The sequence below is a fragment of the Limulus polyphemus genome, unplaced genomic scaffold (genome assembly GCF_000517525.1).
Source record: "Limulus polyphemus unplaced genomic scaffold, Limulus_polyphemus-2.1.2 Scaffold280, whole genome shotgun sequence".
Lineage (NCBI taxonomy): Eukaryota > Metazoa > Arthropoda > Merostomata > Xiphosura > Limulidae > Limulus > Limulus polyphemus.
Genome location: NW_013665890.1, coordinates 654,012 through 666,351, shown reverse-complemented (window position 1 = coordinate 666,351; position 12,340 = coordinate 654,012). Strand labels below are relative to the sequence as shown.

The window sequence follows — 12,340 nt, the reverse complement described above, 5'->3', positions numbered from 1 at the left end:
CATACGAATGAAATTTGCTCTTGCAATTATAATCTGTCTCTTGACTTCTGCCTCACATTTACCATCTTCAGTTATTAGTTGCCACACGTAGACAAACTTGTCCACTTGTTCTGTTGTGTGACCATTCACTTTGATGTCAACTAACTTTTTGTTTTACATCTCTCCTCACAACCATGGTTTTTTTTCTTCTTTACATTAATACTCAACCCATTCTCTAAACTTCTACTCACTAAGTCCATTATTCTTTGTAATGCTTCCTCTAACTCTGCCAGTAGCACTGTATCATCAGAGTACCCCAGTGCCACTATATTAACACCTCCTATTCCTATTCCTGGGAGCTTATCTATCTCTCTAAATGTCCGTTCTTTGTAATGGTTTAATAGTAACCTCGGCTTATGCCCTGCTCATCAGTGAAAGTATCTGACTGACCTTCTTCTAGATGAGTACCTGCTTTTTACTTTCAGTACAGGTTCTCAATGAAGCACACATCTCTACTGTCTACATCACACTTGGTTAACACATCTATTATCTTTTGATGGTACACCCTGTCAAAAGCCTTTTCATAATCAATGAAGCATTTATATATATATAGATATATATGCTCTTGCTCACTTCCAGGTAGTTATCAAAGACTCAATCTTCCTTCTCTTTGCCTATAACTGCCTAAATCTCGACTGAGTGTCGCTTATCTCTGCCTCTAAAATGGTCATATTTTTCTCTATCATGATTTTCAGAATTACATTCATGAGATGATTCATCAAGTTTATGATTCTGTATTGACTACATTCTACTGCCTTTTGCTTTTTTGGTAACTTTATTAAATAAAGAGAAGCTTAAATCACCAGATCTTTTAATCTTTTCATGTAAATTTGTTATTATCTTTAACTCTGACTCATCCAGGGCTTTTAGGTGTCCTGTCGTTACTTCACCGATAACTGGTGCTTTTCCGGTTTTCATTATATTTTAGTGCATATATAACACTTCCTCCTTCATAATCCTTGGAGCAGTGTCTCCCTATATCACTCTGGGTTCTCTATGATTAGGGGCATCATACAAGTCACTTAAACATTCTGTCCATTTCCTGGGCACAGCATCTCTTTCAAAAATAATTTTTCCATCCTTATCTATGATATGTCCACTGTCTGTCCTGACATCCCTTTTCTATCAATCAATGATTTCACCTTTTAATGCATGGCTCTGATCTCATGGTTCTTGTCAAGCTCTAAGACCTCATCGCATATCTCATTATACAATTTTTCTTTTGCTTCCTTACATGCTTTCTTAATTTTCTTTCCAATTTCATCATATTCTGAAGTATTTTTTCTCTCCATCATCATCAATAGTATGCCATCTGTCATCCAATCTTTGTCTTTTCTCTTGACACATTTTGTAATTCTTTTTTCTGAAGGATTTCTAATGCTTTCTTTTATTTTATTGGTTTTTTTTATCTCTTGCTTCACATCCTTTACTTGTTCGATTTCTTCCCTGTACGAGGGACTCATATTTGTTACTGACCTCTAAAGTACAGATTTTCTTAATATCTTCATGTTTAAGTCTGTTTGAATTTTCTTTTTCTTTAAGATTTTGACTTTAAGCTTGATTTTTGCCACAAGCAGGTTATGATCCGAATTTACATCAGCAACAGGATAAGTATGAATATTCTTTATACAGTTTCTGAAGCACTACTTTACTATCACAGGTATTATTTTAAAAGTAACTAAAATGTAAAAAAAGGAAACTTTTTAGGTTAGATTAGGTAAAATAAATAATAATAATAATAAGATAATAAAAATGTTTAATGAGGCATGCAAGCAGCTCAGAGTAGCTTGTGGATAATGTAATTTGAGAGTCACACATTCCCCAAGTGATTTACAACTTATAATGGCACGAATAGTAGTTAGGCATGGTTCAAAGGGGCAATAAAATAATAAAATTTAGTTTCATGTTACAATTTTAAGTCATTCTAGAAAGAAAAAAAAGGGTAATTTAGATTTATTTCGATCTTTTTTGTTGGTTATGAGGTCCATCAAATTGACCAACCTTGTATAGAGTTAGAGTAGAGAGAATAACAAATAAAATGTAAAGTTTTATTGAAAAAAAAAACGTTTGAAATGTATTGAGGAGGTTTTCAAGATCAAGCAAATGAAACTTGAGATTTTTGAGATCAAGTATTTTTAATCTTAACATGAAAATCACTTTGCACTTGGACTAGTAAAAAAAAAAAGACTGGATATATTCATGGACAAATCTTTATTAAAAATACTTCACGAAAAAACTGATTCTTTTTATGTAAAAGACATGTAATGTTTACTGAAAGTCTGTCAAATTTTGTTATACACATACTATGTTAAAAGTTAATAGTATCGAAATTATAACGAGTACAAAGTGGTTGGTCAAATCAACAGAGCCCGTGTTGAGTGTGTTAATATATGCGAGGGATTGTGTGTAATTCGCTAATATGCAAAGTATACCCTACATAAAAAAATCCTTTTTTATAAAGAAAAATATTCATCATTACTCATTACCACATAGTACATTTTACACCAAATCAATAAAGGTACTAGTTTCCAGCTTGGAATAAGAAACATTAATTTAATGAAATGCTCATAGGCTTCTTAGTTATCTGACATACTTGTATCCCCTTTATCCACAACGTTGTAAATTTCTCTGTTACTTCCGTTGGTGAACACATGCCAGATGGCTCGACAAAGATCTGTCACATGAATTGTATTCATTTTCATGTCTTTCGTCCAGAGTAACTGTGATAAAAATTTGTCCTTTTTTAAAAGAAATAATGGTAGCACTGAGAAAAACCTCACTTAACTTTATAAAAACCACATTAATTTATACAGTAGTCCCCCCTCTTGAGTGACAAACTTATGATTCACATTAATATTGGTCTTTCCTCAGGTGGAGGTGGAGCTTCTAGATTGAACTAATCATAGAATGGCATGGCTAGATGAATAAAGAAGTTAAGATTACAGTAATTACTTTGATATTGCATATAAATTGTTGTAATGTATGTATGTATGTAAGGTTATTTTATTCTACCACACAATGCTGTATACTGTACAGTACATATATAAAAACAATGCATAATAAAATAAGAGAGAAGATAAAATGTCATACATTATCATAATCTGTGAGTTTAGTCTATTTGATTTGATTTGCACAAAGACTTCTCAATGGCATCCTTATTCTTACTGACATAGTCCAGCAACTCGGGATTTTGATGAGCAAGTGTGAAGTCTAAACTGTTCCAAATATCTCACACCTGTTCCCGCAGACACAACTGGTGTTGCTAAACTGTCATTTTCTTCCTTCTCATCTGAAGGAAGAGTAGAAGTTTGGCCTCTGGTATGAGCCAGAATCTTCTTCTCCCAGTCTGCCTCTATAGTTTTGTTAATGGCAACAAAGTTTTCATACTCTTTCCAGGTAATATCACAACTCCCCACAAAGGCTACATGATCGTCTTGAACTTCAGGATTGTCTTCTTCACCATTTTCAGGCAGATCCTCTGAAAAAACACACTTGGTAAAATATTTCTGAATTGTTGTAGATCGTACACTATCCCATGCACTCTTTAACCAAATAATAGTGTACAGCACATTAACATTCTTGGCCAAATCAGTTGCACATGTGGCTTCATTAACATGAAACAAAATATGTCACATTAGCACCTTCCTGTAGTGCATTTTCTTGTTTTTTTTATTAAAAAAATGTTTTAAACTGCTACGGACAACATCAGGGTAGGTAGTACAATTGTCCACAAACAATAAAATAGAGTGATCTTCAACTCTCACTTTTCTATTGAACGTGTCAAGCCACTGCTGGAATAACTCGCTGGTCATCCATGCCTTTGAAGCAACAAATCTTAGCAATGTTCCCTATGACGAAGGGTGCTAAGCTTTTCTCCAGGTGCAGAACATGCCAGCAAAACACTGACTTCTTACCTCCCTTGCCTTGTCTTCCTTAACCTCCATTAAGTGTGAGGGTAAAGCTCTATAGAAGAGACCATTAAACATGTCTTCGAGCCTGTAGCTAGTGCATATAGACTTGAGATGTTTGTCTACAACAGCTTCTCATGACTAGCAATGTGCACGTTGTGGCACTTCTGTCCAGCCATCCATTAGAACAAGAAATGATCAAGATTTTCTGAATACATCAATGCTCTCTCTTGAATCATCCTGCCACTGACAAGGATGTTCTTTGCCCTGGCTATAGTGAACCATTCCCAGACGATCTTATCTAAGTCTTCATAGCCTGCTGTTCTAGGCTTATTGAACTTTCTGTCTGAGCACTTCTTCAAAATTTCTTCTCTTTCTTTCACTATATTCCAGATTTGCATTTTTTCAACTCCGACTTCAATTGCTATTACACAGCAAGGTTTCCCTTCGTCAGCCTTCTTTAGCACAGTTACTCTCTCTTCCAGAGTCAAAATCTAATATTTCCTAGACATTGCAGATGGTAGTATTCAATCACGACAATCGACAACGAGTCTGAGAGACAAGTACTTTGCACATGCATGTGAAATTTTACCATGCAGGTGCTCATGTGAGATAAACAATCATTAATTTTATTCATTAAAACTGGTCAGTGTTCTCAGGGTGGTAATTGACAGGGGATAGTAAACAGTGTAGCTGCAACCGTACTCTGGTATAGTGGTCAGGGATGAAGGATTATTGCTGACCAGGGTGTCTTTCAAGAGGGGGACTACTGTATCGATAAATTTCAAAATTATCTGATCAAAACTGAAAACGTGCTCTTAATACTAAAAATTCTATCAAAGTATCATTCAAAAATTGCAATGACCTTATAATTTTAGAAGTCACTATATTTTACACCTTCTTTCTGAAATAAAAACTTCCATATGATTAAAAAATAAGATATTTCAAAATACCAGCTATTTTAAATTTACTATGAAAACTAAAATTATGATCACAATTAAATAGTGATAGTATATGTTTATTTTGGCTAAATCCCTTCCTGCTAACTACCAATACTGCCTACAAAATTTTAGGGTTAAAAGCTACTGGAACTTAAAAGGAAATATTTCTTTGACTTATCTTTACCAAATATTAATTATGAGCTGAACATTAGAAATGATACTCAACCAAACTTGAAAGACTTCTATCAGGTACATTAGATCATGTATTATTCCTATGGTATTAAATGGTATCACGTTTTTCTTAATTAATCTCTAAGGCATAAATAAATTGGTTTTAAATTACAAGATAGTGAATGTTACATACAAAATACTTGTTCTTTTGTTTATCTTCATTTCATATTGATAGGCCACTAACCTAATTCAAAACATTTTTAAAAGCTTATATATATATATACATATTAATTTAATGTAAGCTCTTAATAATAAAACCTTACCTTCATCATTTCTCCCAGATATTTGTAGACTGCTCCAACAATTAGTCTTGGAGCTATAAAAGTAACAATATTTATTTAAATATTATTAAAGATACTGAAACCTATATAACATATCACACTTCTTGCCTCAGGGGCTCAAGCATGCACATACAGACATTTTAAAAATACCTCAGGATTATTAAAAGTAATAAGTAAGCAAAGCAGCAGAGTAATTTCACACGTGGTTAAAAGCCCCTCTTCTGAATCTAAGTGTCAATATATTTGTTTCCAGCACATACAAAAGAAACATAGTAGTAAAGGAAAAACAAGTAAACCTGTTTTCACAGTTAGATCAATTAGTATAAAAAACATACAACACATATATACTGAATACACCGTTCATTTTTAAAGGTTACATGACCCAGACTAATATAATTCTCTATATTACAAAGTTTAATCAATTTAAGGTCATAAAATCAAATGTTCAGAAATAAATTTTCACTATACGTCTATACTCTACAATACAAATTTTCATTAATTTCATATTATACGGAAATAATAATAATAGTAATTTATGACAGTGACAATAATTTTAAATAATTTTTTTCACCACGTACATTTTTAATCTATCTTAACTTACTAATGCCTTGTTTATCCCCTATCCCGTACACAATAGCAGGTCGTAGAATAACATAGTTGAGATCAGGAATATTAGCTAGTTCTTCTTCTACCATTAGCTTAAACCTTGCCATAAACGTCCAAGGATCTAGCTTGCTTGTTTCTTTTGCAGGTTTCTACAACATGCACACAGATCATATAAATCACAAATATTAAGCAAAAATAACATTTTAAAAGTGCCATTATAATCATTTGTGTTATGCGAGTGAGAGAGAGATCTAAATTGTTATTTAACAAGAATGATGACAAGCTTATATTCTGAAGTTGAATAATGACTTTAAAAATACATGAAGTATGTAGACTGAACAAGTAACTAATAAAAATATCCACTGTGTAATAATTTTTTAGCCATCTACAATTTCTATGATATAAAATAAACTATGTTTGCTACACCAAAATTTGTACCTTAAGCTTATATACACTTCCACTAGTTTTGCAGGAACTAAGGTCCCTTTTAAACAAGTATTAAAATTAATCTTACCAAATTACACAATTTTACTTGTCATCACACATTACAAGTAATGTTTGCAATATTCTAAACTAATGTTAATTTTTTTGTGTTCCAAAAATTGCAGTCTTTAATTCTATAAATACAAAATTTATCATTCTACTTTTAAGCCAATTTCTGCTCTATTAATCTATAACTTTTTAGGTCATTTTTTAAAAAATAAAATAATAAAGAGTATCAGAACAAATAATAAACAATTCACTTTGCACGCCTGACTTTCTCCTTGAAATTTATGTTATAAAGTTATAAAAACACAAATTGTTTATCATAAAATAACACAATATTGTGTGTAGTAGTTAGAAAACAAAAAACCCACAGTAAAAAGAACAAATTGTGAAAAAAATCTTGATATTGGAGAAACTAGTTGACACATTCATGTGCCCTCTTCAGTCTCACATTGTTTTTTGGCACGAAAACCGGTCAACAATGTCTAAGTGACCCTGGAATTTTGAATTCCTTTAAGTACACAGAAAGCTGTTTAGCTTAAAGTGACCTTCAGAGGTGTTGAAATTCAGCAGGATTTTGATTAAATAACTTTCAACAATTCTTCTTTTTATGTAATTATCTGTTTTAGAATAAGATTCTTGTTCATTTCCAGTCCATCTGATGGCCAAAATCTCTAATATGAAGAAAAATAACATTGTTTGCATTTTCATATTTAATGTCTTTTTTCTATGTTCAGAAACTTGTGTCAACACTTCTTCCAGTTTCACATTCACAATTTTTATCACAGGATTGGCATAGTATAAATATCTTGAGACTGAAGAGGTCACACGAATTTGTCGAAATTTCTGACAGTTTGTTCCATTTAGCATTGTTTTTTTTAAACAAATTATTTACCTTCTCATTAGAATGCATGTATCCTGATGACAGTTCTACATATTTCTTAACTTTTCTTTTGGCTGCTTCTTTGGCACAGTGAATGCTCAATTTCACAATACCTTCCTTATAAACCTGCAGTGAAATATTAGGTTTGTTAAAAAACAAAATGCAGATCCAATGTACTTTTTCCTTTAATATCAGAGAGTTATGCATTGTGAGGTCCTATAATAATCTAATCAACATCACCTTAGGTGTGAAAAAAAAAGTGCAGCCAAAAAAGGATTCAGCAAGTGACTTCAAAGAATGAAATAAAAATTGTCAGCCACACAGGTAGCTACACTTACAGCATTGATAAACATTTTACAGCAAATATTCATTCATTAGTTAGCCAGGTTGCATTTCTTGTTCATCTCTGGACATGATGATGGGTAAAACAAAATATGTGACCTAGCTAACTAATGAATGAATATTTGCAGTAAATTTCTTATCAGTGCTATAAGTGTAGCTATCAGTTTGGCTGCCAATTTTGATTTCATTCCTTTAAGTTACATGCTGAATCCTTTTTTGGCTGCACCTTTTTATTACATCTAAGGTGTTTTTGATTAGATGTCATGACTTTTTTTCAATACATACCAACAAACCACAGCAAGTAAGAATATAACCAACTCAATAGTAACCAACATTAGCTTTAAGATCGTAACTCTATTATTTGAAACAGACCTTTACTCTACAGAACCAACCAGCATACTTGCCAACTCTCACGATTTGGGTGGGAGTTTCCCGAATTTGAACCTTTGATCCGATTGGTAGATAGGGTTTTTTCTAACAATTTTAGGGATGTACACCAACTTTTTCTGGAAATCTACTGATTTGTGTAATTATAATTAATTGTTTCTTACATTAAAAATTTCCAGATAAATGTCAGCCAATTGTTGGCACTCTATGGCAAAACCAGTTGAGAAAACACATGATTCATACCAGAAATCAGGCTTCACTTTCTTTTTGGCCAAGAAAAACTGACTATACAAGTAAGACATATTTATCATTCTAAACCAAGTGTGATTATTCACTTGCTTGTAAATTGCTTGATTTGCCACAAGTCGCACAAAATCTCTCCCATGAAAATTTTGAAAAGTTGGCAAGTATGAACCAGATTCTTTAAAATATATAGTGGTAGGTTTTCCTTTCTAAAACAATGTTAATAGCTTCTTTTATAGTAACACCATGGAATTTAGACTAACAGTTTTTCGTCATCACCCTCATGCAATTGGTACAGCTGTATCAAGCATAATTATTTATGCTAATTGCTTAAGCTAATATCACATGATACTAAACACTCTTTAATTAGGATAATTTCATAAAATTGAGTAAATTTATATTGAAAAGTTGGCAATGAATAATAAGCATCCAGCAATATGATTCTTTTGAAAACTTGAGATAAAAACTGCTAATCTAGTTTGCTTGGCCTAACCAATACTTATGTATCTGCATGTCCTTTCACCTTATAGTTTTGATGCTTTAAATCAGCTGTCTTTAATTCGAAGAATAAAAAACTAAAAATGGTCCACTTTTACTCTTAGGTGAAGCTGTAGTAAAAACGTTAAACAGATAACTCATGTGACTTTTTGCATAGGTGTGTGCAAAAATTTTCATAAAATCTGAGTGGTTTTGTTGAATAATTTTGCATATATGGCTTATATTTACACCAAGTGAAACTCCTAATCGTAGGTGTTAAAGATCCATCAGTGTACCAAATTTAAAAACAAAATCCATTAAAGTTAAGTATGTTTTCTTATCAAATAAACTTTCTGTACTTTCAGTGCAAATAAAAAAAAATTAGGAAGAAACTCAATTAAAATTGGAGATGTTATATCTCAGATATTTCTTAATGGATTGCCTTGAAATTTGGTATGTGAAGTAAGAGTCCAGTAAGAGCACAACTGCTGAAAATATGCGATAGTTTGGATTACCACAAGCCAAGCTACAGAAAGTGGAAAATTGCTACACTATCACTCCTGTTAATAACACACTATGTGTCCTGCATGTTGTTTTTTTGGCTGCAAGATGCATGGTAGTGTGTCTTGATCTCAGGTTTTAAACTTAGTGGAAAAACAATTTGTTTATAGAACTAATGTATATACATTATAATTGCCACCACTCCCTTGAAATAAAAATGGTGGCAAAAATGATTTCAGATCACTCTAGATGATCCTTTGATACAGAAGACTATTCTTCATGATGTTCACAATCAGTCAAGCAGTTTTTATCAAGGTAAAAATTAAAAACATTTTTTGTAAAAAGATATTTTACAACTTACTTTCTGTAAGATAAAGAAACACCCTTTTTTATTTATAAAACAAACACAGTAGTTATAAGACTAGTTCATACTGACACACACAGAGTGAAAAGAACTAAGTATCTTACTACAATCTTCATCTTGTACACTTACAGGATCTGACTGTCCGGACTTGGTTTCGGCAGCTAAGTTTACAACAAAGTCATATTCTCCCTCAGGGTCAGTGAAGGCACTCTGACAAGATGCTGAAATATCAAAATACTACATTAATTCCATACTATGGTGGTACATATATACATGTGCATATCCATGTGAAAGAAACAAAATCAGAAATTCCTTATCATCAAGAAATATCTAATAAATTATGTTTGTATTCTCAATAACCACACACACATATATATATACACACACACACATATATGTATATACATATAATGCATGGAAAATCATTACTCAAATCTAACAAAAAAAATTAAGAGAAAATCAACACATCAAGAAATTTTACATTTTAACATATGAATAGCCAGTACACAAAAGAAACATGGCAAACAGTTTTATTTGTTAATGTCTATCATCACAATTTATTTTCATGTTTTTGTTTAATAAGAGAATTTAAAAATCTATGGGAATTTCTTTCACCATTACTTTTTTCTCACATTTTCTTTCTATGCATTACATTTCTGTCTGACTATACTTGTTTAGTCCACCTTTGGGTTTTTTTATATCTTTTTTCAAGAATCTCTTCATGGTGCTTTCTTTTGTGTATATGTACGTGTACATTTTTTCTTCCTCATTTCAAAATTATTTAGTTACCTATTTCTTTAAAAAACACTGAAGAAAAACCAAGAAAGATGCATCTATAATAATACAAGAGCATGTCTGTGTGTGACCATCATTACTCCAAGAGGAAAATACCTAAAAACCTAATATTTTGCACCCATACTAAGTGGACCCTGAGCGTGTACACCTGGGTATTATTACTTATCTTACCCATGTGTATATCTTTTTAATGAGGCAAACTAGCAAAAAACCACATAGAGAAGAAGTGGTTCCTTATATTACAAACAGAAATCACAAACAGACACACACACGTGCATGCATGCATCTTTTTAATGAGACAAGCTAGCGAAAAACCACATAGAAAAGAAATGGTTCATTATATAACAACATCTAGTACATAGAAAAGCCAATGATTTTGATAACATTACATTCCAACAATGGCTTTTATGTCATATCAGTTAGCAACAAAAGTATAACTTAATATTGCTGTTAGTTTATGTACTGAAAGTATAAAATGTATAAACTACAAAACTGGAAATATATTTGTTGATTTCTTAATTTACAGTTTCTGTTGATTAAAGAGGTCTGTTTTATCAAAAATGTTGGTGATATAACAGAAAATACTTTAATTCAGAAACGATTTAAAGTTTAAAATCAAGCATGACGTAGACCCACACTGGCTTTTATATAGGTTACAGAACATGATGTATAGTGGCATCTATAATTATTTAAAACATAGTCAACTTGAATATATCAATCAAATAACCCGAGGAAACACCTGAAAACTTACCTGCATTAATGAGATTAGCACTCTTGAACTCCACCAGAGGGTGTTCAAACAATTCCTAAAATAAGCAAATATTCATAAGAAAATCAAAATACATGACAGTATTATTGTAGATTCTTTTTCTAACATTCCTGTTTGAAATAACAGATTTTCTGGCCTACTTTTAAGAATGTTTGAGACTGAAAGCACTTGAAAGAAGCATGTTTAGATTCTGAACTAAACATATATCAAATAAAGTAACCTGTAAGTTCACTGGGAAGATAGCTAGCTTATATGTTGCTAAAATAAAAAATGGACACATATGGGTGATGTATTTTGTTCAAGAGTATTTTAATTTTCAAAAAAATGTACATATATCTGATGTATTATGACTGCTAAATAAATACCAATACAATGTTTGTTTTTTTTTCCAAAACCATTTCGACTAGTATGCATTTCAAACAGTTTTTATTTTTATGTTAGTAACATTCTGACATAACACATACTTCAGATTACTTTACACGACATACATGTATTTCATCAGCATCAAAGTAGAACATAAAACAAAAACAAACATTTGATAGCCTCTCTCTATAGACATTTTATAAAGAATTCCAAAGCAAACATTTTTCAATTTTCATAAGACTTAACAAATCTTGTACATGAAGGCAAGTGTGAGTAAAACATCCAAACAACACTTTTGGTAATTCTTAAAAGTTCATCCTTAACTCTCTCATCATGGGCATGATCAATTTGACCAATCATATGTACTCATTTAAAGTCTTTATAGATTTAATACTTCTAACTTTCAGTATAGTGTGTATATCTTCACAAAATTTGGCAGTGTTTCAGTTAATAATACAAGTTTTTCACATACAAAAAAAATCATATTTTTAGTGAAGTATTTTTAACAAAATAAAATAAAGATTTATCTAAGAATATATTGAATATTTGTTTTGAATAGTCCGTGTGCAAAGCAATTTTTGTTAAAATTAAAAATACTTTTCCTCATCTCAAGAATCTCAAATTTCCTTTGTGTAATCGCTAAAACCTCCTAAATGCATTTCAAACGTTTTTTTTAGTAAAACTTTACGGTTTATCTGTTATTTTCTCTACTCCGTTTTAAAAC

The 12,340-nt window shown here is 31.6% G+C and overlaps 1 protein-coding gene across 2 annotated transcripts in view; it reads right to left on the bottom strand.

Moving 5' to 3' along the window:
* Positions 1–12,340, bottom strand: part of LOC106457008 — a 45,453-nt gene that overhangs the window by 12,195 nt on the left and 20,918 nt on the right. For both annotated transcript variants that reach the window (XM_013916395.2, XM_022382819.1), the window contains exons 4-9: positions 11,236–11,290; positions 9,819–9,910; positions 7,388–7,501; positions 6,002–6,155; positions 5,383–5,435; positions 2,633–2,759 (exon numbers count right to left, since the gene is read on the bottom strand). In XM_013916395.2, the coding sequence (XP_013771849.1) occupies positions 2,633–2,759; positions 5,383–5,435; positions 6,002–6,155; positions 7,388–7,501; positions 9,819–9,910; positions 11,236–11,290 (595 nt within the window). The remainder of the gene's footprint in view (positions 1–2,632; positions 2,760–5,382; positions 5,436–6,001; positions 6,156–7,387; positions 7,502–9,818; positions 9,911–11,235; positions 11,291–12,340) is intronic.